The following is a 27,673-nucleotide window of genomic DNA, read 5'->3' on the forward strand; positions in this document are numbered from 1 at the left end:
GATACTGTGCATCTGCCATACATACAGGACAATGACCATATGTGAGAGTTACATCCAGTATACAGGGAGGTGATACTGTGCATCTGCCATACATACAGGACAATGCCATATGTGAGAGTTACATCCAGTATACAGGAGAGGTGATACTGTGCATCTGCCATACATACAGGACCATGACAATATGTGAGAGTTACATCCAGTATACAGGGAGGTGATACTGTGCATCTGCCATACATACAGGACAATGGCCATATGTGAGAGTTACATCCAGTATACAGGAGAGGTGATACTGTGCATCTGCCATACATACAGAACAATGACAATATGTGAGCATTACATCCAGTATACCGGGGAGGTGATACTGTGCATCTGCTATACATACAGGACAATGACAATATGTGAGAATTACATCCAGTATACAGGGGAGGTGATACTGTGCGTCTGCCATACATACAGGACAATGACCATATGTGACAGTTACACCCAGTATACAGGAGAGGTGATACTGTGCATCTGCCATATATACAGGACAATGCCATATGTGAGAGTTGCATCCAGTATACAGGAGAGGTGATACTGTGCATCTGCCATACATACAGGACAATGACAATATGTGAGAGTTACATCCAGTATACAGGGGAGGTGATACTGTGCATCTGCCATACATACAGGACAATGACCACATGTGAGAGTTACATCCAGTATACAGGGGAGGTGATACTGTGCATCTGCCATACATACAGGACAATGACCACATGTGAGAGTTACATCCAGTATACAGGGGAGGTGATACTGTGTATCTGCCATACATACAGGACACTGCCATATGTGAGAGTTACATCCAGTATACAGGGGAGGTGATACTGTGCATCTGCCATACATACAGAACAATGACAATATGTGAGAGTTACATCCAGTATACAGGAGAGGTGATACTGTGCATATGTCATACATACAGGACAATGACAATATGTGAGAGGTACATCCAATATACGGGAGAGGTGATACTGTGCATCTACCATACATACAGGACAATGACAATATGTGAGAGTTACATCCAGTATACAGGAGAGGTGATACTGTGCATCTGCCATACATACAGGACAATGCCATATGTGAGAGTTACATCCAGTATACAGGGGAGATGACACTGTGCATCTGCCATACATACAGGACAATGACAATATGTGAGAGTTACATTCAATATGCAGGAGAGGTGATACTGTGCATCTGCTATACATACAGGACAATGACAATATGTGAGAGTTACATCCAGTATACAGGAGAGGTGATACTGTGCATCTGCCATACATACAGGACAATGACAATATGTGAGAGTTACATACAGTATACAGGAGAGGTGATATTGTGCATATGTCATACATACAGGACAATGACAATATGTGAGAGGTACATCCAATATACAGGAGAGGTGATATTGTGCATCTGTCATATATACAGAACAGTAACAATATGTGAGAGTTACATACAGTATACAGGAGAGGTGATATTGTGCATATGTCATATATACAGAACAGTGACAATATGTGAGAGTTACATCCAGTATACAGGGAGGTGATACTGTGCATCTGTCATATATACAGAACAGTAACAATATGTGAGAGTTACATCCTGTATACAGGGGAGGTGATATTGTGCATATGTCATATATACAGAACAGTGACAATATGTGAGAGTTACATCCTGTATACAGGGAGGTAATACTGTGCATCTGTCATATATACAGAACAGTGACAATATGTGAAAGTTACATCCAGTATACAGGGGAGGTGATACTGTGCATCTGTCATATATACAGAACAGTGAGAATATGTGAGAGTTACACCCTGTATACAGGGGAGGTGATACTGTGCATCTGTCATATATACAGAACAGTAACAATATGTGAGAGTTACATCCTGTATACAGGGGAGGTGATACTGTGCATCTGTCATATATACAGAACAGTAACAATATGTGAGAGTTACATCCTGTATACAGGGGAGGTGATACTGTGCATCTGTCATATATACAGAATAGTGATAATATGTGAGAGTTACATACAGTATACAGGGAGGTGATACTGTGCATCTGTCATATATACAGAACAATGTCAATATGTGAGAGTTACATCCTGTATACATGGGAGGTGATACTGTGCATCTATCATACATACAGGACAATTACAATATGTGAGAGTTACATCCAGTATACAGGGGAGGTGATACTGTGCATCTGTCATACATACAGAACAATGGGGGTCATTCCGAGTTGTTCGCTCGTTATTTTTTTCTCGCAACGGAGCGATTAGTCGCTAATGCGCATGCGCAATGGGGGTCATTCCGAGTTGTTCGCTCGCAAGCTGCTTTTAGCAGCTTTGCACACGCTAAGCCGCCGCCTACTGGGAGTGAATCTTAGCTTATCAAAATTGCGAACGAAAGATTAGCAGAATTGCGAATAGACACTTCTTAGCAGTTTCTGAGTAGCTCCAGACTTACTCTGCCACTGCGATCAGTTCAGTGTTTGTCGTTCCTGGTTTGACGTCACAAACACACCCAGCGTTCGCCCAGACACTCCTCCGTTTCTCCAGCCACTCCCGCGTTTTTCCCAGAAACGGTAGCGTTTTTTCGCACACACCCATAAAACGGCCAGTTTCCGCCCAGAAACACCCACTTCCTGTCAATCACATTACGATCACCAGAACGAAGAAAAAACCTTGTAATGCCGTGAGTAAAATACCTAACTGCATAGCAAATTTACTTGGCGCAGTCGCACTGCGGACATTGCGCATGCGCATTAGCGACTAATCGCTCCGTTGCAAGAAAAAAATACAGAGCGAACAACTCGGAATGACTCCCAATGTGTGCAGTGTGCAGTGTGTGCAGTGTGCGTAGTGTGTGCAGTGTGTGCAGTGTGTGCAGTGTGTGTAGTGTGTGCAGTGTGCAGTGTGCGTAGTGTGTGCAGTGTGTGCAGTGTGTGCAGTGTGCAATGTGTGGTGTGTGCAGTGTGTGCAGTGTGTGCGGTGTGTGCAGTGTGTGCAGTGTGTGCAGTGTGCAGTGTGTGCAGTGTGTGCGGTGTGTGCAGTGTGTATAGTGTGTGCAGTGTGTGCGGTGTGTGCAGTGTATGTAGTGTGTGCGGTGTGTGTAGTGTGTGCAGTGTATGTAGTGTGTGCGGTGTGTGTAGTGTGTGCGGTGTGTGCAGTGTGTGTAGTGTGTGCAGTGTGTGTAGTGTGTGCAGTGTGTGCAGTGTGTGTAGTGTGTGCGTAGCTCAGTACTTACTCCCCCAGTGAGAAGGAATCAGGCTGATCGGGGCCGTAGCTGACGTCACACACCCGCTTGCACACGCCTGCGTTTTTCCTGACACTCCCAGAAAACGGGCAGTTACCACCCCAAACGTCCTCTTCCTGTCAGTCAGCTTATGAACGGGCGTGCGATCGAAATTTTCGCACCATCCAGTTGCTGTTTGGCGACGCGCCTGCGCATTGTGGTGCATATGCATGCGCAGTAGTTCGATAATCGCCCGCTGTGCGAAAACGCACAGCAGTGATCAGGTCTGAATCGGGCCCACGGTCCCTACGTCGCGGCCGAACACGCGATCTCACATCTCCTGTAATTGCACTGACCACAATGACTGTCTATTAGGAATGAGATCGCCACAACGTCAGCTGATCTGGGATCTCCCGCCGTGTCTGAGAGATGTCACACAATCCACGAGGCGTTCAGATCACCGCAAACAGTGACGAGTAGATTATCTGTCCGGGGAACGACGCAGCGAATGTTCAGCCTCCTCCGCATTCCACATAAAGTCACCGAAAGTAAAGAAAAAATGGAAATCTTAACAAATTGAAACAAAACGTGATGCGCGGGATCATTTTGAATTGAAGTTGGAGCGAATTGCGGCAGAAAGAAATACACGTCTAGAACTGCGACGCTAAATGTCTGTCCGCAAATCTCAGCGTGTAAGAGGTTAGAGGCTATCCCGCACAACGGGGGTAATTCCAAGTTGATCGCAGCAGGAAATTTTTTAGCAGTTGCGCAAAACCATGTGCACTGCAGGGGAGGCAGATATAACATGTGCAGAGAGAGTTAGATTTGGGTGTGGCTGTGGTGAGTTCAATCTGCAATCTAAATTGCAGTGTAAAAATAAAGCAGCCAGTATTTACCCTGCACAGAAACAATATAACCCACCCAAATCTAACTCTCTCTGCACATGTTACATCTGCCCCCCCTGCAGTGCACATGGTTTTGCCCAAATGCTAAAAAATTTCCTGCTGCGATCAACTTGGAATTACCCCCAACGGGCGATCTATTCATCTGTTCTGGGAGCTTTGTAAATACTTACCTGTGAAATTTCGCACCTCTCATCGGCCTAATTTGACCTTAAATGTTCCCGGCTCTACTGTGGTGTATGTATATTGGGTGCAGGGCGTGCAGGGTGTGCTGTGCCCCATATACATGCTGCCGGCAGGCGGATTTGGGGTGATATATCTGGAGACTTTGTAATCTTCTGTACATTTGCCATCTTTCTGAAACTATCACCCAAAAGGGGTCTGGGACTCAGGGTCGACAACAAAAAGGTCGACACATCTTAGGTCAATGCCAATTGGTCGACACACCTTAGGTCGACATGGACAAAAGATCGACATGGACAAAAGGTCGACAGGAATAAGGTCGATATGGAAAAAGGTCGACATGAGTTTTTTATGTTTTTTTTGGTGTCGTTTTCTTCGTAGAGTGACCGGGAACCCCAATTAGTGCACCGCGTCCCCTCGCATGGCGAGCGAACTTCGGGCATGGTGCCTTCGCTTCGCTCGGCACAGATTACCGTTCCAATTGTAGTCCACGTGGATCGTTAAGTATGAAACGGTTCCAAAAAAGAAAAAAATCGTGAAAATCTCATGTCGACCTTTTTTTCCATGCCGACCTTGTTCCTGTCGACCTTTTGTCCATGTCGACCTAAGGTGTGTCAACCAATTGGCGTCGACCTAAGGTGTGTCGACATTTTTGCTGTCGACCTGGAGTCCAGATACCACCCAAAAGATGGCCCCAGTACAAGGCTTAGGGGTGCCAGCTGAACTGTGGGGGGCAACCGCTGCACGCAGGCCCCCAGCCCTGAATGCGCCTACGCTCTACACAAACCCCGGTCACACCACACAGCAGGAGTTATTTACCGTCAGTATCCCAAAAATAGGAATTCACTAATGCAAAAATAATGACCCCAAAATTGTATTGCTTCTGCTTTCCGGCCACGCGAAACACTCGGCGAATATCGGTCAGCGCTAAATGTCGCCGTGATTCTGCCCATCGCTAAATGTCGCCGTGATTCTGCCCATCGCTAATTTCTGAAAAATAACGTAGCCTTACTGCAAAATAAAGAACATTAGACAACATGTCTGCGTGATCTGTATAATGGTGGTCATTCTGAGTTGATCGCTAGCTGTCGTTGTTCGCAGCGCAGCGATCAGCCTAAAAATGGGCATTTCTGCGCATGTGTATGCACCGCAATGTGCACCGCAATGTGGTTTTGCACAGGTTCTAGCGAAGCTTTCAGTCGCACGGCACAACGCAAGAAGATTGACAGGAAGGGGGCGTTTCTGGGTGTCAACTGACTGTTTTCAGGGAGTGTTTGGAAAAACTCAGGCGTGTCGGGGAAAACGCAGGCGTGGCTGGGCGAACGCTGGGCGAGTGTGTGACGTCAAAAGCCAAACCTCCAACGTTAGAATCAACGCACACAAAGAGTAACTACAGGGCTGGTCTTGTTTTACACAAAATGATTTTGCAGGCGCTCTGCTGGTACAAGCGTTCGCACTTCTGCAAAGCGAAAATACACTCCCCGGTGGGCGGCGACAATGCGTTTGCACGGCTGCTAAAAACTGCTATCGAGTGATCAACTCGGAATGACCCCCATTATGTAACCACGTATCCCTCAGTGATTTTCTACACGCTTATCCGTGCTCTGCGCTATTTCTATTATAAGCGTGCCGCCTTAATGCCACAAATCTGCTGCACCGAGGGGCGCGTTTATCAATAATCGCCTTTGTATTGTGATGTGGGCGCGATATTTGCAGTTATGCCTTCGACATGCGTCACTCTGCGCCCGCAGGGACAGGGGGTCCCTGCCACGTGTTCAGAGTGGTAGCGGGACTCCACACATGCGCGGCGGCCATTGCTGCGGAGGATCCCGGAGGAACTCTCTGCCAGTTACTTTTGCGATCTGTAGTCTATAGGCGACAACGGGATAATGCCATCTTCAGATGGCGTTAGCTGCGGGGACCAAGCTCGGGCACACTTCACATTCTGGCGTCCAGTAAATCTGACGGCATCACATCCCCCATAGAAAGTTAGAAACCCATGAAAATAGGCGTTTTCTGGGGATAGGCGGCAAATATGGAATGATACGTCAGCCCGAGAGAGACAGAGAAACGTGTGGTTTACATCTCTGAGGAAACGTGTGCCCGCCCTCGGCACAAGCTGTCTCTGTTCTCCACATTGTTTAGATGGTAATGAAGACGCCCCTTACCTAAACACACTGTAATCTCATTGTATTGTATGGACAGCTAAGTGCCCCCCCCCCCCCATCCCCCCGACACAAACAGAAACCGGTTATCACTCTGTAACTAGGACATCGCTGTAAGTATATTATGTACATGAGGATATGGGGGGAGTTCAGTGACCTCAATTAGCCAATAGAGGGACTGATTTTTAAACCGATGTTTTTATCAAACTGCATTACTGAAAAGTCTGCTGAAACAGAAGCAAAATATGCGATGGGTCTGTCTATTATGGCTAACGCCATCATCAGCGTTATCTCCGGCGTCAGGCAAACTGACGCTGCAAGCCGCAGGCCCCGTCATCCTACGGGCAGTGTACCCTGATAAATATCCGCGGGAAGAGCAATGCCGGAGAGGGATCTGAAAACCCCTCCCCAGCAGTCTCCCTGCTCCGCCCCCTCCACACGATGATTGGCACATTGATATCACGCCTGCGCGGTGACACGTGTTAGGCGGTGAGTGATCACTTTACTGCAGACCCCTCCTGCCACATAAGGGTCAAGGGGCCCAGTTCAGACCTAACCGTTGTTGTTCGAATTCGCACAGCAGGTGATTATCGAATGACTGTGCGTGCCTATGCACTGCAATGTGCAGGTGCGTCGCCAAACGGCAACAGGATGGTGCAACAATTTCGATCGCAAGGTGATTGACAGGAAGAGGGCGTTTGTGGGTGGTAACTGTCCGCTTTCTGGGAGTGTCAGGAAAAACGCAGGGGTGTCCAAGCGTTTTCAGGGAGGGTGTGTGACGTCAGCTCCGCCCCCATCAGCCTGTGTGTATCGCACGGTAGGAGTAAGTCCTGGGCTGCGCACACACTGGACAAATCATTCGATGGTGAGTGAGTTGTAAACGGATTTGCAGATGTCCGCTGTCTGGCGGAATTTACGCACGGCGTACACATGCATTCGCACACCTGCCCGGGGCGGGTTTTCACTCTCTCTGAGCGGCGTCTCTCTGATCGCAGACCTCTGTAAATTTGCAGCACAGCAGCGACCAGGTCTGAATTATCCCCAGTATCTTCTACACTATCTTATCGCCTCAATACGCATTATCAAGACGATACCACCAACGATAAACATTGTTTTACTCCACATGTAACGACAGCCTCTGTGCCCCCCCGGAGGATCTGGTACTTGTTCTATAACGTAAAGACCGTGCAGGACACATTTACAAACTGCAAAGAGCTGGTTAATAGGGAATGAAAGTCCGAGGGGTAAAGACAGCGCGCGCCGCACAAAGTACAACACACAGAGTCCTGTCTCTTCCAGGAAAAGACTCTAATCAGCGTTTACAGCCCGTATGAGACTGGGCAGCGGCTGCGGCGTTCCGTCTTTATGGCACTGACGTATAACACATAATATTGTGCAACTGCTGGAAACCGAGGAGATCAAATAAAACACCACAGTCACAGTGTGTATCATGCAGGCGCCATTCACCAGATTCACTGTAGCAGCCCTAACGCAGAACGCCTGCGCACAACCTCACGCGTTTCACATTACACCCGACGCGAGTATTGCAGGAACAGGATCACTGCGCTACATATTCTGTTGGGATATTTCTTCCTGGTATATGCAGCCAAGCTGTCCCCCGATTGATATATAGAGGGGATAAGATGCCATATTTATAATGGACGATAAGCCCTTTTATCAAGGACTTCTCCCTATTTACTAAAGGGTGAAAGCCTATCTAAGAAGAATCATGGCGGTACACGTACTGCCGCAATTCTCCATCTCAGACATTGAGGGGGGAGGTCACCAAATACATGTTTCAGCTCATTAAATAAACCAAATCCCGGATTGATTTATATTTTATATATATATATATATATATATATATATATATATCTCTATATCACTATCGCAGCTCAGCTGAGTATGGCTGAGTATGGCTGAGTACGTCTGGGTATGGCTGAGTATGTCTGGGTATGGCTGAGTATGTCTGGGTATGGCTGAGTATGTCTGAGTATGGCTGAGTACGGCTGAGTACGGCTGAGTATGTCTGAGTATGGCTGAGTATGACTGAGTATGTCTGGGTATGGCTGAGTATGGCTGAGTATGTCTGGGTATGTCTGAGTATGGCTGAGTACGTCTGAGTATGGCTGAGTATGTCTGAGTATGGCTGAGTATGTCTGGGTATGGCTGAGTATGTCTGAGTATGTCTGAGTACGCCTGAGTATATCTGAGTACGTCTGAGTATGGCTGAGCACGTCTGGGTATGGCTGAGTATGTCTGGGTATGGCTGAGTATGGTGGCTATGGCATGGTTTGGCAGGTATGACTGGGTATAGCTGAGTATGGTGGCTATGGCATGGTTTGGCAGGTATGACTGGGTATAGCTGAGTATGGTGCCTATGGCATGGGTTGGCAGGTATGGCTGGGTATAGCTGGGTATGGTGGCTATGGCATGGTTTGGCAGGTATAGCTGAGTATGGTGGCTATGGCTGAGTATGGCTGAGTATGTCTGAGTATGGTTGAGTACGGCTGAGTATGTCTGAGTATGGCTGAGTATGTCTGGGTATGGCTGAGTATGTCTGAGTATGTCTGGGTATGACTGAGTATGTCTGAGTATGGCTGAGTACGTCTGAGTATGGCTGAGTATGGCTGAGTACGTCTGAGTATGGCTGAGTATGGCTGAGTTTGTCTGAGTACGTCTGAGTATGGCTGAGTACGTCTGAGTATGGCTGAGTATGTCTGGGTATGGCTGAGTATGTCTGAGTATGTCTGAGTATGTCTGGGTATGGCTGAGTATGGCTGAGTATGTCTGGGTATGGCTGAGTATGTCTGAGTATGGCTGAGTATGTCTGGGTATGGCTGAGTATGTCTGTGTATGGCTGAGTACATCTGGGTATGGCTGAGTATGGCTGAGTATGTCTGGGTATGGCTGAGTATGTCTGGGTATGGCTGAGTATGGCTGAGTATGTCTGGGTATGGCTGAGTATGTCTGAGTATGGCTGATTATGTCTGGGTATGGCTGAGTACGTCTGGGTATGGCTGAGTATGTCTGGGTATGGCTGAGTACGTCTGGGTATGGCTGAGTATGTCTGAGTATGTCTGGGTATGGCTGAGTATGTCTGGGTATGGCTGAGTATGTCTGGGTATGGATGAGTATGTCTGGGTATGGCTGAGTATGTCTGGGTATGGCGGAGTATGGCTGAGAATGTCTGGGTATGGCTGAGTATGGCTGAGTATGTCTGGGCAGGGTGCCTATGGCTTGATTTGGCAGGTATGGCTGGGTATAAGTATGGTGGCTATGGCATGGTTTGGCAGGTATGACTGGGTATAGCTGAGTATGGTGCCTATGGCATGGTTTGGCAGGTATGGCTGGGTATAGCTGAGTATGGTGGCTATGGCATGGTTTGGCAGGTATGGCTGGGTATAGCTGAGTATCGTGGCTATGGCATGGTTTGGCGGGTATGGCTGGGTATGGTGGCTAGGGCATGGTTTGGCGGGTATGGCTGGGTATAGCTGAGTATGTCTGAGTATGGTTGAGTACGGCTGAGTATGTCTGAGTATGTCTGAGTATGGCTGAGTATGTCTGGGTATGGCTGAGTATGTCTGAGTATGTCTGGGTATGACTGAGTATGTCTGAGTATGGCTGAGTACGTCTGAGTATGGCTGAGTATGGCTGAGTACGTCTGAGTATGGCTGAGTATGGCTGAGTTTGTCTGAGTATGGCTGAGTTTGTCTGAGTATGTCTGAGTATGGCTGAGTATGTCTGGGTATGGCTGAGTATGTCTGAGTATGTCTGGGTATGGCTGAGTATGGCTGAGTATGTCTGGGTATGGCTGAGTATGTCTGAGTATGGCTGAGTATGTCTGGGTATGGCTGAGTATGTCTGGGTATGGCTGAGTACATCTGGGTATGGCTGAGTATGGCTGAGTATGTCTGGGTATGGCTGAGTATGTCTGGGTATGGCTGAGTATGGCTGAGTATGTCTGGGTATGGCTGAGTATGTCTGAGTATGGCTGATTATGTCTGGGTATGGCTGAGTACGTCTGGGTATGGCTGAGTATGTCTGGGTATGGCTGAGTACGTCTGGGTATGGCTGAGTATGTCTGAGTATGGCTGAGTATGTCTGGGTATGGCTGAGTATGTCTGGGTATGGCTGAGTATGTCTGGGTATGGATGAGTATGTCTGGGTATGGCTGGGTATGGCTGAGTATGTCTGGGTATGGCGGAGTATGGCTGAGAATGTCTGGGTATGGCTGAGTATGGCTGAGTATGTCTGGGTAGGGTGCCTATGGCATGATTTGGCAGGTATGGCTGGGTATAAGTATGGTGGCTATGGCATGGTTTGGCAGGTATGACTGGGTATAGCTGAGTATGGTGCCTATGGCATGGTTTGGCAGGTATGGCTGGGTATAGCTGGGTATGGTGGCTATGGCATGGTTTGGCAGGTATGGCTGGGTATAGCTGAGTATGGTGGCTATGGCATGGTTTGGCAGGTATGGCTGGGTATAGCTGAGTATCGTGGCTATGGCATGGTTTGGCGGGTATGGCTGGGTATGGCTGAGTATGGTGGCTAGGGCATGGTTTGGCGGGTAAAGCTAGGTATAGCTGAGTATGGTGGCTATGGCATGGTTTGGCGGGTATGGCTGGGTATAGCTGAGTATGGTGGCTATGGCATGGTTTGGCGGGTATGGCTGGGTATAGCTGAGTATGGTGGCTATGACATGGTTTGGCAGGTATGGTTGGGTATAGCCGAGTATGGTGGCTATGGCATGGTTTGGCGGGTATGGCTGGGTATAGCTGAGAATGGTGGCTATGGCATGGTTTGGCAGGTATGGCTGGGTATATCTGAGTATGGTGGCTATGGCATGGCTATGGCATGGTTTGGCAGGTATGGCTGGGTATAGCTGAGTATGGTGGCTATGGCATGGTTTGGCAGGTATGGCTGGGTATAGCTGAATATGGTGGCTATGGCATGGTTTTGCGGGTATGGCATGGTATAGCTGAGTATGGTGGCTATGGCATGGTTTGGCAGGTATGGCTGGGTATAGCTGAGTATGGTGGCTATGGCATGGTTTGGCACATATGGCTGGGTATAGCTGAGTATGGTGGCTATGGCATGGTGTGGCAGGTATGGCTGGGTATAGCTCAGCTGCCTCAGTTTCAGTTATAGTAAATAACGACAAATGATTTTCCATCACAGGGGCTATCCAATTAGCAGTGCTAATGCAATCCGCGGCTAAAGTTATCACTCCTATCTCCCACAAAAATGCTTATCACCAACTGCGCGCTTACATTTTTTTTGTACCTATCCTATTCCAAAATGGCGAAATCGGGATTCGCGCAATAATTGTAGCTGCAAAATCAAAAGATAAGTAAAGGAGAAAATGGGGAAATCTACCTGTATCCCTAAGAAAGCCAATCTAATATAAGAATCATTATAGAAGTCTATCACCGGCCACAATACAACTATTTGGTGTCATTCAATTGCGTCATGCATTTTTTTTTTATGTGAAAAAAGACAGACAGCTGTTTTACCCCCCAGAAATATAAATGCTGTCATTAAATTTGGGGTACAAATAAATGGGTATAAGTATATATGTGGGTATACAGTAAGTATATATGTGGGTTGTTTTAGGGGACCTTAAAAAAACGTGGAAACAGAACGATTACTCCCACCTGGAAGTCTGAAAACACCTGTCCCACTCATAAAGCCCCCAATATACCTGTCGCACGCCTTGTACCCCAATTTCCATCACTTCGCATTTTTTGATCCCAGAAACGACCGGTCATTATCGGGCAATTAAAACTAAAAATAAAACTTTTCACAGCTAATTGGATACCGCGATATCGCAGCTAATAGGCTCCGCCTCACAGTACGAAGCAGCGATAGGATCCATCTGTTCTCACCGCACAGGAATACATGGACCCGCTACTGTATCTGTCACCATGACAATGATATATCTGGCCCTGTGATGTCACTGGCTGAGACCCCCTCATACGCAGCGTGGCGCCAGGTACAGCTCTGCACGTCAGGCCTGGCAGCTGTTACTGTAGGTTGCTGAACCGGGTGTGGTATGTAAGGTCGACAGTAAGTAGGTTGTCAATGTTTGGGTCGACCACTGTTGGTCGACGGTAAGTAGGTCGACAGGGATGCTAGGTCGACAGGGTCTTTAGGTCGACATGGTCTAGGTCGACAGGTCAAAAGGTTGACATGAGTTTTTTATGTTTTTTTGTGTCATTTTCTCCGTAGAGTGACCGGGAACCCCAATTAGTGCACCGTGTCCCCTCACGTGGCTCGCTACACTCGCACAGGTTACCGTTCCCAGTTGTAGTCCACGTGGACTACCTTACCCAAAGCATGGCCAGCACAGGGGCACAGCTACAGCCGCCCAGCACAGGGGCACAGCTACAGCCGCAGAGCACAGGGGCACAGCTACAGCCGCAGAGCACAGGGGCACAGCTACAGCCGCAGAGCACAGGGGCACAGCTACAGCCGCACAGTACAGGGGCACAGCTACAGCCGCACAGCACAGGGGCACAGCTACAGCCGCACAGCACAGGGGCACAGCTACAGCCGCACAGCACAGGGGCACAGCTACAGCCGCACAGCACAGGGGCACAGCTACAGCCGCAGAGCACAGGGGCACAGCTACAGCCGCACAGCACAGGGGCACAGCTACAGCCGCAGAGCACAGGGGCACAGCTACAGCCGCACAGCACAGGGGCACAGCACAGGGGCACAGCTACAGCCGCAGAGCACAGGGGCACAGCTACAGCCGCACAGTACAGGGGCACAGCTACAGCCGCAGAGCACAGGGGCACAGCTACAGCCGCAGAGCACAGGGGCACAGCTACAGCCGCACAGCACAGGGGCACAGCTACAGCCGCACAGCACAGGGGCACAGCTACAGCCGCAGAGCACAGGGGCACAGCTACAGCCGCAGAGCACAGGGGCACAGCTACAGCCGCACAGCACAGGGGCACAGCTACAGCGGCAGAGCACAGGGGCACAGCTACAGCCGCAGAGCACAGGGGCACAGCTACAGCCGCAGAGCACAGGGGCACAGCTACAGCCGCACAGCACAGGGGCACAGCTACAGCCGCAGAGCACAGGGGCACAGCTACAGCCGCAGAGCACAGGGGCACAGCTACAGCCGCACAGCACAGGGGCACAGCTACAGCCGCACAGCACAGGGGCACAGCTACAGCCGCAGAGCACAGGGGCACAGCTACAGCCGCACAGCACAGGGGCACAGCTACAGCCGCAGAGCACAGGGGCACAGCTACAGCCGCACAGCACAGGGGCACAGCTACAGCCGCACAGCACAGGGGCACAGCTACAGCCGCAGAGCACAGGGGCACAGCTACAGCCGCACAGCACAGGGGCACAGCTACAGCCGCAGAGCACAGGGGCACAGCTACAGCCGCACAGCACAGGGGCACAGCTACAGCCGCAGAGCACAGGGGCACAGCTACAGCCGCAGAGCACAGGGGCACAGCTACAGCCACAGAGCACAGGGGCACAGCTACAGCCGCACAGCACAGGGGCACAGCTACAGCCGCAGAGCACAGGGGCACAGCTACAGCCGCAGAGCACAGGGGAACAGCTACAGCCGCCCAGCACAGGGGCACAGCTACAGCCGCAGAGCACAGGGGCACAGCTACAGCCGCACAGCACAGGGGCACAGCTACAGCCGCAGAGCACAGGGGCACAGCTACAGCCGCAGAGCACAGGGGAACAGCTACAGCCGCACAGCACAGGGGCACAGCTACAGCCGCAGAGCACAGGGGCACAGCTACAGCCGCAGAGCACAGGGGCACAACTACAGCCGCAGAGCACAGGGTCACAGTACAGGGGCACAACTACAGCCGCAGAGCACAGGGGCACAGCTACAGCCGCACAGCACAGGGGCACAGCTACAGCCGCACAGCACAGGGGCACAGCTACAGCCGCAGAGCACAGGGGCACAGCTACAGCCGCAGAGCACAGGGGCACAGCTACAGCCGCACAGTACAGGGGCACAGCTACAGCCGCAGAGCACAGGGGCACAGCTACAGCCGAACAGCACAGGGGCACAGCTACAGCCGCCCAGCACAGGGGCACAGCTACAGCCGCAGAGCACAGGGGAACAGCTACAGCCGCAGAGCACAGGGGCACAGCTACAGCCGAACAGCACAGGGGCACAGCTACAGCCGCAGAGCACAGAGGCACAGCTACAGCCGCAGAGCACAGGGGCACAGCTACAGCCGCAGAGCACAGGGGCACAGCTACAGCCGCAGAGCACAGGGGCACAGCTACAGCCGCACAGCACAGGGGCACAGCTACAGCCGCACAGCACAGGGGCACAGCTACAGCCGCAGAGCACAGGGGCACAGCTACAGCCGCAGAGCACAGGGGCACAGCTACAGCCGCACAGCACAGGGGCACAGCTACAGCCGCAGAGCACAGGGGAACAGCTACAGCCGCACAGCACAGGGGCACAGCTACAGCCGCACAGCACAGGGGCACAGCTACAGCCGCAGAGCACAGGGGCACAGCTACAGCCGCACAGCACAGGGGCACAGCTACAGCCGCAGAGCACAGGGGCACAGCTACAGCCGCAGAGCACAGGGGCACAGCTACAGCCGCAGAGCACAGGGGCACAGCTACAGCCGCACAGCACAGGGGCACAGCTACAGCCGCACAGCACAGGGGCACAGCTACAGCCGCAGAGCACAGGGGAACAGCTACAGCCGCACAGCACAGGGGCACAGCTACAGCCGCACAGCACAGGGGCACAGCTACAGCCGCAGAGCACAGGGGCACAGCTACAGCCGCACAGCACAGGGGCACAGCTACAGCCGCAGAGCACAGGGGAACAGCTACAGCCGCAGAGCACAGGGGAACAGCTACAGCCGCAGAGCTCAGGGGCACAGCACAGGGGCACAGCTACAGCCGCAGAGCACAGGGGAACAGCTACAGCCGCAGAGCACAGGGGCACTGCACAGGAGCACAGCTACAGCACAGGGGCACAGCTACAGCCGCAGAGCACAGGGGCACAGCTACAGCCGCAGAGCACAGGGGCACAACTACAGCCGCAGAGCACAGGGGCACAGCTACAGCCGCAGAGCACAGGGGCACAACTACAGCCGCAGAGCACAGGGGCACAGCTACAGCCGCAGAGCACAGGGGCACAACTACAGCCGCAGAGCACAGGGGCACAGTACAGGGGCACAGCTACAGCCGCACAGCACAGGGGCACAGCACAGGGGCACAGCTACAGCCGCACAGCTCAGGGGCACAACTACAGCCGCAGAGCACAGGGGCACAGCTACAGCCGCAGAGCACAGGGGCACAGCTACAGCCGCACAGCAGAGGGTCCCAGCTACAGCCGCACAGCACAGGGGCACAGCTACAGCCGCAGAGCACAGGGACAAAGCTACAGCCGCAGAGCACAGGGGAACAGCTACAGCCGCAGAGCACAGGGGCACTGCACAGGAGCACAGCTACAGCACAGGGGCACAGCTACAGCCGCAGAGCACAGGGGCACAGCTACAGCCGCAGAGCACAGGGGCACAGCTACAGCCGCACAGCACAGGGGCACAGCTACAGCCGCACAGCACAGGGGCACAGCTACAGCCGCAGAGCACAGGGGCACAGCTACAGCCGCAGAGCACAGGGGCACAGCTACAGCCGCACAGCACAGGGGCACAGCTACAGCCGCACAGCACAGGGGCACAGCTACAGCCGCAGAGCACAGGGGCACAGCTACAGCCGCACAGCACAGGGGCACAGCTACAGCCGCAGAGCACAGGGGCACAGCTACAGCCGCAGAGCACAGGGGCACAGCTACAGCCACAGAGCACAGGGGCACAGCTACAGCCGCACAGCACAGGGGCACAGCTACAGTCGCAGAGCACAGGGGCACAGCTACAGCCGCAGAGCACAGGGGCACAGCTACAGCCGCAGAGCACAGGGGCACAGCTACAGCCGCAGAGCACAGGGGCACAGCTACAGCCGCAGAGCACAGGGGCACAGCTACAGCCGCAGAGCACAGGGGCACAGCTACAGCCGCAGAGCACAGGGGCACAGCTACAGCCGCAGAGCACAGGGGCACAGCTACAGCCGCAGAGCACAGGGGCACAGCTACAGCCGCAGAGCACAGGGGCACAGCTACAGCCGCACAGCACAGGGGCACAGCTACAGCCGCAGAGCACAGGGGCACAGCTACAGCCGCACAGCACAGGGGCACAGCTACAGCCGCAGAGCACAGGGGCACAGCTACAGCCGCACAGCACAGGGGCACAGCTACAGCCGCACAGCACAGGGGCACAGCTACAGCCGCAGAGCACAGGGGCACAGCTACAGCCGCAGAGCACAGGGGCACAGCTACAGCCACAGAGCACAGGGGCACAGCTACAGCCGCACAGCACAGGGGCACAGCTACAGCCGCAGAGCACAGGGGCACAGCTACAGCCGCAGAGCACAGGGGAACAGCTACAGCCGCCCAGCACAGGGGCACAGCTACAGCCGCAGAGCACAGGGGCACAGCTACAGCCGCACAGCACAGGGGCACAGCTACAGCCGCAGAGCACAGGGGCACAGCTACAGCCGCAGAGCACAGGGGAACAGCTACAGCCGCACAGCACAGGGGCACAGCTACAGCCGCAGAGCACAGGGGCACAGCTACAGCCGCAGAGCACAGGGGCACAACTACAGCCGCAGAGCACAGGGTCACAGTACAGGGGCACAACTACAGCCGCAGAGCACAGGGGCACAGCTACAGCCGCACAGCACAGGGGCACAGCTACAGCCGCACAGCACAGGGGCACAGCTACAGCCGCAGAGCACAGGGGCACAGCTACAGCCGCAGAGCACAGGGGCACAGCTACAGCCGCACAGTACAGGGGCACAGCTACAGCCGCAGAGCACAGGGGCACAGCTACAGCCGAACAGCACAGGGGCACAGCTACAGCCGCCCAGCACAGGGGCACAGCTACAGCCGCAGAGCACAGGGGAACAGCTACAGCCGCAGAGCACAGGGGCACAGCTACAGCCGAACAGCACAGGGGCACAGCTACAGCCGCAGAGCACAGAGGCACAGCTACAGCCGCAGAGCACAGGGGCACAGCTACAGCCGCAGAGCACAGGGGCACAGCTACAGCCGCAGAGCACAGGGGCACAGCTACAGCCGCACAGCACAGGGGCACAGCTACAGCCGCACAGCACAGGGGCACAGCTACAGCCGCAGAGCACAGGGGCACAGCTACAGCCGCAGAGCACAGGGGCACAGCTACAGCCGCACAGCACAGGGGCACAGCTACAGCCGCAGAGCACAGGGGAACAGCTACAGCCGCACAGCACAGGGGCACAGCTACAGCCGCACAGCACAGGGGCACAGCTACAGCCGCAGAGCACAGGGGCACAGCTACAGCCGCACAGCACAGGGGCACAGCTACAGCCGCAGAGCACAGGGGCACAGCTACAGCCGCAGAGCACAGGGGCACAGCTACAGCCGCAGAGCACAGGGGCACAGCTACAGCCGCACAGCACAGGGGCACAGCTACAGCCGCACAGCACAGGGGCACAGCTACAGCCGCAGAGCACAGGGGAACAGCTACAGCCGCACAGCACAGGGGCACAGCTACAGCCGCACAGCACAGGGGCACAGCTACAGCCGCAGAGCACAGGGGCACAGCTACAGCCGCACAGCACAGGGGCACAGCTACAGCCGCAGAGCACAGGGGAACAGCTACAGCCGCAGAGCACAGGGGAACAGCTACAGCCGCAGAGCTCAGGGGCACAGCACAGGGGCACAGCTACAGCCGCAGAGCACAGGGGAACAGCTACAGCCGCAGAGCACAGGGGCACTGCACAGGAGCACAGCTACAGCACAGGGGCACAGCTACAGCCGCAGAGCACAGGGGCACAGCTACAGCCGCAGAGCACAGGGGCACAACTACAGCCGCAGAGCACAGGGGCACAGCTACAGCCGCAGAGCACAGGGGCACAACTACAGCCGCAGAGCACAGGGGCACAGCTACAGCCGCAGAGCACAGGGGCACAACTACAGCCGCAGAGCACAGGGGCACAGTACAGGGGCACAGCTACAGCCGCACAGCACAGGGGCACAGCACAGGGGCACAGCTACAGCCGCACAGCTCAGGGGCACAACTACAGCCGCAGAGCACAGGGGCACAGCTACAGCCGCAGAGCACAGGGGCACAGCTACAGCCGCACAGCAGAGGGTCCCAGCTACAGCCGCACAGCACAGGGGCACAGCTACAGCCGCAGAGCACAGGGACAAAGCTACAGCCGCAGAGCACAGGGGAACAGCTACAGCCGCAGAGCACAGGGGCACTGCACAGGAGCACAGCTACAGCACAGGGGCACAGCTACAGCCGCAGAGCACAGGGGCACAGCTACAGCCGCAGAGCACAGGGGCACAGCTACAGCCGCACAGCACAGGGGCACAGCTACAGCCGCACAGCACAGGGGCACAGCTACAGCCGCAGAGCACAGGGGCACAGCTACAGCCGCAGAGCACAGGGGCACAGCTACAGCCGCACAGCACAGGGGCACAGCTACAGCCGCACAGCACAGGGGCACAGCTACAGCCGCAGAGCACAGGGGCACAGCTACAGCCGCACAGCACAGGGGCACAGCTACAGCCGCAGAGCACAGGGGCACAGCTACAGCCGCAGAGCACAGGGGCACAGCTACAGCCACAGAGCACAGGGGCACAGCTACAGCCGCACAGCACAGGGGCACAGCTACAGTCGCAGAGCACAGGGGCACAGCTACAGCCGCACAGCACAGGGGCACAGCTACAGCCGCAGAGCACAGGGGCACAGCTACAGCCGCAGAGCACAGGGGCACAGCTACAGCCGCAGAGCACAGGGGCACAGCTACAGCCGCAGAGCACAGGGGCACAGCTACAGCCGCAGAGCACAGGGGCACAGCTACAGCCGCAGAGCACAGGGGCACAGCTACAGCCGCAGAGCACAGGGGCACAGCTACAGCCGCAGAGCACAGGGGCACAGCTACAGCCGCAGAGCACAGGGGCACAGCTACAGCCGCACAGCACAGGGGCACAGTACAGCCGCAGAGCACAGGGGCACAGCTACAGCCGCACAGCACAGGGGCACAGCTACAGCCGCACAGCACAGGGCACAGTACAGGGGCACAGCACAAGACACAGCACAGGGGCACAGTACAGGGGCACAGTACAGGGGCACAGGGCACAGCACGGGTACAGCACAGGGCACAGTACAGGGGCACAGGGACACAGCACAAGGCACTGCACAGGGGCACAGCACAGGGCACAGTAATGCAGCAGGAGGAGCAGAGACACGGGTAAATTTACTGAAGCTTCTAAAACAGAATTCGTGATGTTGCCCACAGCAACCATTCAGGTGCCGTCTAACATTTCTCTATTACCTTTTAGAAAATGATAGACGGCATCTTATTGGTTGCTATGGGCAACATCACCAATTCTGTTTTAGAAGCTTCAGTAAATTCACCCCACAGTAACAATTACCAGATACAAAGTAACAATTCCTGATCAGCATCCGCGAGAGAATGGCCAGGGGGCGTGCCAGTGCGAGCCGGGGGCGTGCCAGTCCGCGCATAATAAGGGGGCGTGTCAGTCTGTGAGCACTTCAAAGGGAGATTAGGGCGTGTCAGTGATAGAAGTGGGCGTGTCAGAGCGAGCAGGGGGCGTGTCAGTATGTGCACAGGGAGATTAGAGGGCGTGTCAGTGTGAGCAAAGGCCACGCCCCACGGCCATAGCTCCCCGTTACATCGCCGGGTGGGCGTGGCCTAGCAGTATAAGTACCCCAGTCCTGCCGCCCGGAGCCTCCGTGTCGCTGCCGCTACGTGTGGATCCCGGGGCCGGTGCTGCATCCCTGCTGCTAATAAGGTAATGGCGGGGGATCCTGCCCGGAGCGCGTGTCTTCTGTACCCCAGAGCTTGCGCTCTAATGCGCTGCGGCAGTATTGCTCCCTGTGTCGGTGGGGGTAGGTCCTGCCACGCGTGCTCCTTCTGCCCCCCTCACCCACCCGGCTCAGGCTGCAGTAACCCCCTCACTGCTGGTGCCTCTGCCGGGCTCAGTGGTGCCTCCTACCCGGGGACAGGCTGCTGTGCGGGACAGTGGGGCATAGGGACCGGGGACAGGCTGCTGTGCGGGACAGTGGGGCCCGGGGACAGGCTGCTGTGCGGGACAGTGGGGCATAGGGACCGGGGACATGCTGCTGTGCGGGACACTGGGACAATAGGGCGCAGGGACATGCTGCTGTGCGGGACACTGGGGCATAGAGACCAGGGACAGGCTGCTGTGCGTGACAGTGGGGCATAGGGACAGGCTGCTGTGCGGGACACTGGGACAATAGGGCGCAGGGACAGGCTGCTGTGCGGGACTGTGGGGTATAGAGACCGGGGACAGGCTGCTGTGCGGGACCGTGGGGCATAGGGACCGGGGGCAGGCTGCTGTGCGGGACAGTGGGGCATAGGGACCGGGGACAGGCTGCTGTGTGGGGCATAGGAACCGGGGACAGGCTGCTGTGCGAGACACTGGGACAATAGGGCGCGGGGACAGGCTGCTGTGCGGGACACTGGGACCAGGGACAGGCTGCTGTGCGGGACACTGGGACAATAGGGCGCGGGGACAGGCTGCTGTGCGGGACAGTGGGGCATAGAGACCAGGGACAGGCCGCTGTGCGTGACAGTGGGGCACGGGGACAGGCTGCTGTGCGGGGCACGGGGACAGGCTGCTGTGCGGGACAGTGGGGCATAGGGACCGGGGACAGGCTGCTGTGCGGGACACTGGGACAATAGGGCGCAGGGACAGGCTGCTGTGCGGGACTGTGGGGTATAGAGACCGGGGGCAGGCTGCTGTGCGGGACAGTGGGGCATAGAGACCGGGGACAGGCTGCTGTGCGGGACAGTGGGGCATAGAGACCGGGGACAGGCTGCTGTGCAGGACAATAGGGCGTGGGGACAGGCTGCTGTGCGGGACACTGGTTCACAGGGCCTGGGGACAGGCTGCTGTGGCATAGGGCTGTCCCAGGTTATATTAGGGGGTCCCGTGTGCAGGTCACATGGCTGCTCCCCTTACAGAGGCTCCTGTTCTGGCCCCTCTGTGTCCTGGGGTCTGTGGGGACACTGGATGCTCTAGAGACCAGGAGGGTAAATGTATAGGTAGCACTCTAGCGTAGTGGCTAGCGTTGCTGCCTCGCAGTTCTAAGGCCATGGGCTGAATTCCCAGTTATAGTGCATCTGTGTTGAGTTTGTATGTTCTCACCGTGTTTGTGTGGCCTTCCCCTCACACTGCAAAAACATACTGGCACGGCTGGTGTAATGGTTGGCATTGCTGCCTCACAGCGCTGAGCTCATGGATTTGTTTCCCACCGTGGCCTTAACTGTGTGGAGTTTGTACTTTCTCCCTGTGCTTACATGGCTTTCCTCTGGGTTCCTCCCACAATCCAAAAATATGATGGTAGGCTAACGGACTCCTGACAAATTACCCTTTGTATGAATGTCTGTACATGGGCCAAGTGGTCTTACCTGCTGTCACTTTCTATCTGGCTGCTTACATTTATCACTCGTATGTTTAGAGTGTAAGCTCTGCTGGTGCAGTGGCTGATGTAACACACTGCAGTGTGTAGGCTCACACCATTCCTTGCACAAGCAAAGCTTACACTCTATATTCCCCATCACATGGACACACATATACCGCAGTGCTGTACAGAGAGGATGTCACTCACACCAGTCCCTGCACCAGCAGAGCTCACACTCTATATTCCCCATCACATATACACACACATATATACCGCAGCGCTGTACAGAGAGGATGTCACTCACACCAGTCCCTGCACCAGCAGAGCTTACACTCTATATTCCCCATCACATGGACACACACATGTACCACAGCGCTGTACAGAGAAGATGCCAGTCACACCAGTCCCTGCACCAGCAGAGCTTACACTCTATATTCCCCATCACATGTACACACATATACCACAGCGCTGTACAGAGAGGATGTCGGTCACACCAGTCCCTGCACCAGCAGAGCTTACACTCTATATTCCCCATCACATGGACACACACATATACCGCAGTGCTGTACAGAGAGGATGTCAGTTACACCAGTCCCTGCACCAGCAGAGCTTACACTCTATATTACCCATCACATGGACACACACATATACCGCAGCGCTGTACAGAGAGGATGTCACTCACACCAGTCCCTGCACCAGCAGAGCTTACACTCAATATTCCCCATCACATGGACACACACATATACCGCAGCACTGTACAGAGAGTATGTCACTCACACCAGTCCCTGCACCAGCAGAGCTTACACTCTATATTCCCCATCACATGGACACACATATACCGCAGCGCTGTACAGAGAGGATGTCACTCACACCAGTCCCTGCACCAGCAGAGCTCACACTCTATATTCCCCATCACATGTACACACATATATACCGCAGCGCTGTACAGAGAGGATGTCAGTCACACCAGTCCCTGCACCAGCAGAGCTTACACTCTATATTCCCCATCACATGGACACACACATATACCGCAGCGCTGTACAGAGGATGTCACCCACACCAGTCCATGCACCAGCAGAGCTTACACTCTATATTCCCCATCACATAGACACACACATATACCACAGCGCTGTACAGAGAGGATGTCACTCACACCAGTCCCTGCACCAGCAGAGCTTACACTCTATATTCCCCATCACATGGACACACACATATACCGCAGCGCTGTACAGAGGATGTCACCCACACCAGTCCATGCACCAGCAGAGCTTACACTCTATATTCCCCATCACATAGACACACACATATACCACAGCGCTGTACAGAGAGTATACCAGTCACACCAGTCCCTGCACCAGCAGAGCTCACACTCTATATTCCCCATCACATGGACACACACATATACCGCAGCGCTGTACAGAGGATGTCACCCACACCAGTCCATGCACCAGCAGAGCTTACACTCTATATTCCCCATCACATAGACACACACATATACCACAGCGCTGTACAGAGAGTATGTCAGTCACACCAGTCCCTGCACCAGCAGAGCTTACACTCTATTATATACACACTAGACTGTACATGTGATGGGGAATATAGTGTGAGCACCTCTGGGATGGGCTGATGTGATGAAGATCCATTGTACAACGCTACAGAATGTTATATAACTGATCTGTACGTCATGCAGTCTCTATCTCGCTGTCCTGTGGATACAAGCTGCTGGCTGCGGTAATCTAGCTGAATACAAAGACTCTGTTGCTGGTCACTGGGGGAGGGGTGAGCGACGTTGGCATGCAGACGGTTAACCCCGTGTGGTGGGGGTCTGCTGAGCGCTTACATAAGCAGTTATTTCCAGTTCTGTTATCCTGCCCTGCACAGGGGAGTCTCCTACAGGCTGTAAACAGCTCAGAACTTCAGAAGGGGGTATATTTTTAGGGTGGTCCTTGTGGATTGTCCTCATTTTACTAACCCAGAAATTCTCCTGAGCTTACAGTTGGGAGTGGGGGGTATTCAGGGGAATCGGCAGACTTTACTTTGATTGCAAGCTCTTGTGAACAGCATCCTTGTCTACGGGTGCCGGTAGCCGTGCAGTAATCAGACTGTACATGGAAGCATTGGTGTGTAATAGGTGCTGTAACCGCTTCTCCCCCTTCTCCTTCCAGATCAGCCGCCGCCATGTCTGTGTCTCACAGTTCCAGACTCAACAAGGGGGTGAGGGAGCAGTATATGAACCTGCCTCAAGGGGGGAAGGTCCAGGTTACCTATGTCTGGATTGATGGGACGGGAGAAGGGGTCCGCTGCAAGACAAAGACCTTGGACTATGAGCCGAAATCCATCGAGGGTAAGCTAGAACCCCCAACCCCCACCCCGCACCCCCAGTAGCCGCCTGCTGTGACAGTCTGGTAATGGCTGTGCTAGCGAATGTTGCTGCTTTCTCTGAAGGTGAAATTCCAGTACCGTGCCAGACTGGGGGAGTATACTGGTGTGTATACAGGCTGGTGCGTGCTGGGAGTATATGGCCTGCTATTTATTAATTACACCAGGCCTGTTACTGGGGAACATTGGACCCCATCATGTTTTAAGAGGCCAATTCATCTATACCAGAGGTTCTCAAACTCTGTCCTCAGGAGCCCACACAGTGCATGTTTTGCAGGTACACAGGTGTATTAATTACTCACTGACACATTTTAAAAGGTCCACAGGTGGAGATAATTATTTCACTTGCGATTCTGTGAGGAGACCTGCAAAACATGCACTGTGTGGGCCCCCGAGGACTGAGTTTGAGAACCTCTGATCTATACGCTGTGGCTGCACACTGACAATTGCAGCTTGTGTTCCCCTCTATGGAGCACTGGAGAAAATGTGAAATGCTGGCATGTCGTAGCCATCAGCACCAATGTAGGGTCCCCTGAGATTGTGCTTCCCAATTGCATGGAATTGTTCTGTGTTGGCATTAAATCTTCTATAGTCGCTTATGTAAATACACCCAGGTAGGATTGCTAGCGATGTCATGCTTACCACTGTGCTCAATGTTGCAGCGTCCTATTGTACGGAAAATAACAGAGCTGCCATGCTGGAAAGCTCTGATCTCTCCTTGTATGTTTTGTCTGCATAGCGGTAGCTGACGCAATATATAATCTGGGGCGTCTGTTACAATTCATCCTTTTCCCGTTACAGAGGTCCCGGAATGGAACTTTGATGGGTCCAGCACGTACCAGGCGGAAGGCTCAAACAGCGACATGTACCTGGTCCCGGTGAACATGTTCAGGGACCCGTTCTGCCTGGACCCCAACAAGCTGGTGATGTGTGAGGTTCTGAAGTATAACCGGAAGCCTGCAGGTAATCTACAGCCTCTCGCCACTGAGGTGCTGCACTTTCATGGTCACTGCGCCTCGGATAAACATGTTCACGCTTCAAAATGCTGCTTTATTTTAAGCAACTATAACATGTATGTAATGGGCTCTCTGCAGGGAACTCTCATTACAGCCTTTCCTCTAGGGACTAGCGGCCTTTCCTCTAGGGGAGGGCTGGCCAAACCGGTCCTCGAGATCTACCAACAGTTCATGTTTTCCAGACCGCCTGGAGATCTGTAGAATTGTCAGTTAGGAATGAATGCAGCACATCTTAATTAGTAATGACTACACCTGTGCACCAGCTAGGTGGTCTGGAAAATGTGTATTGTTGGTAGATCTCGAGGACTGGTTTGGCCAGCACTCCTCTAGGGACTAGCGGCCCTTCCTCTAGGGACTAGCGGCCCTTCCTCTAGGGACTAGCGGCCCTTCCTCTAGGGACTAGCGGCCCTTCCTCTAGGGACTAGCGGCCCTTCCTAACTTGCTGACCAAGTCCAGATACCCAATCCAGATCACTGATAAATGATGCACCGAGTGCAGTGATGGGGAGCCTTTGGCACTCAAGCTGTGGAACTACACATCCCAGCATGCCCTGCTACAGTTTTAGCATGGCCAAATAGCAAAACTGTAGCGAGGCATGCTGGGATGTGTAGTACAACAGCTTGAATGCCAAAGGTTCCCCATCACTGACCTAGTGTGTTGGGTAAGCTATGGTTTAAATGCCAAACTATACCTCCACATAAGTCCTAACTTACACTTTCCACACAAGGTGACTATCTAGAGCAGGGGTGGGTAACATCCTGTACTTGTAGCATACCTTAATGGCAGAGCATGCTGGGATGTATAGTTCCACAGCAGCTAGGTTGCCTGCCTGTAATGTAGAATTGGAATGGACACTAGCTTGATATCCCTTTAAGTCCTGTGCTGGGTAATCTGTTACTAGGGAAGAAGCCTGGTATCTGAGCTGGCGGGGAGTGCCGGCCACGTCTGTATATAGTACGCAGATAGAAAGATCTGCCGCGCCTCTTCCCCCAGTGTACACAGTTCCATAGTTTGTTTTGGCGCAGTCTCCTGACCGGGTCATGTGTACTCAGTTCTGCCCTTTTCCATGTTTCAGAGACGAACCTGCGCAACACGTGTAAGAAGATAATGGACATGGTGGCAGATCAGCGCCCTTGGTTTGGCATGGAACAGGAATACACACTGCTTGGCATCAACGGGCACCCATATGGCTGGCCTGAGAACGGCTTCCCGGGGCCACAAGGTAAGAAACTTATCAGAGAGGTCTGCAGCCTCAGCCTCATCTGGTGGAGGCTTCAACCTTTATCTCAATGGACCTTTAATAGCGGAACCGTCTGTCTTGTGTACTTGGGTCATTTAATAGGCGTCCTGTCATTGGCAGCTGATGGGTCTTAGCTGGGGATATGTTGCAGTATTCCAGGTATCCTCCACCTGTAGGAGTATGGTCAGTGTTTTATGACACGGCGACTTTCACAGTGTAGAGATGTTGGTGGGTGTCCAATTGTGTGGCTAGCTCTCGGAGGCCTGTACTGGTCCCCAGCCTAAAGGTCCCCATACACTGGTCTGATTTGACCTGTTGTCGTCCGATTCCGACGGATCGGGCCAATATATTTGATAACAGGCCAAATCAGATGTGTTTGACATCCGATAGACGTTCCTGTGCGGATCGGAGCCTGGGGATCATATGTGCAGCACATATGATCTATTGGAATCTGATGCATCAGTGACTAGCACCTGCAATGTATCGCATCCAATCAGGGCCGTAGGTGTGCCAGCGGGCCGCACTGCAGGCACACCTATAGTCTCCAGAGAGAGAAGCGCCAGGCAGGAGAGGCACTCTGCGCCTCTGTGACCCCTCCCCCAGCCGGAGAGAGGCTGCCATAGCAGTGGGAGGCAGGAGATCTTGAAACTCCTATTCAAATGAATGGGCGGCTGCTGATTGGGAGAGCTCTCCCAGCCAATCAGCAGCCACCCATTCATTTTAATAGGAGTTTTGAAATCTGCCGCTACTGCAACCTGTCGTCGTCCCGTCTCCCCTCCCTGCCGGGAGTCCTTTGCATGTGATAAATTGCATGTGATTTATCGCATGTAAAAATGGCACATCTAGTGCCAAATCGTATGAAGCCCTTCGAGGGAGCTTCAAAGGAAATCGGGTCTGACTTGTCCTTTGGACAAGTCAGACCTGTGTATTGGGGCCTTTACACATGTATAAGTAATGACCAATCTGCCACAGGTGACGTGATGAGAGGCTGAGCTTTAACCTCT

At 53.8% G+C, this 27,673-nt stretch overlaps 1 protein-coding gene across 2 annotated transcripts; it reads left to right on the forward strand.

Annotated features, from left to right (window-relative positions):
* Positions 1-20,314: 20,314 nt before the first annotated feature.
* On the forward strand, positions 20,315-26,818 carry LOC134948092 (glutamine synthetase-like). 2 transcript variants are annotated; one of them, XM_063935864.1, is made up of 4 exons: positions 20,315-20,398; positions 24,200-24,378; positions 25,215-25,376; positions 26,505-26,818. In XM_063935864.1, exons 2-4 carry the CDS (start codon positions 24,213-24,215, stop codon positions 26,801-26,803), a joined length of 627 nt encoding a protein of 208 aa, XP_063791934.1. In that variant the 5' UTR covers positions 20,315-20,398; positions 24,200-24,212; the 3' UTR covers positions 26,804-26,818. The 2 variants fall into 2 exon arrangements, with proteins under 2 accessions (XP_063791934.1, XP_063791935.1); XM_063935865.1 differs by lacking the exon at positions 20,315-20,398 and adding an exon at positions 23,862-23,960.
* Positions 26,819-27,673: the final 855 nt, after the last annotated feature.

This window comes from Pseudophryne corroboree, chromosome 8 (assembly GCF_028390025.1).
Source record: "Pseudophryne corroboree isolate aPseCor3 chromosome 8, aPseCor3.hap2, whole genome shotgun sequence".
Classification (NCBI taxonomy): Eukaryota; Metazoa; Chordata; class Amphibia; order Anura; family Myobatrachidae; genus Pseudophryne; species Pseudophryne corroboree.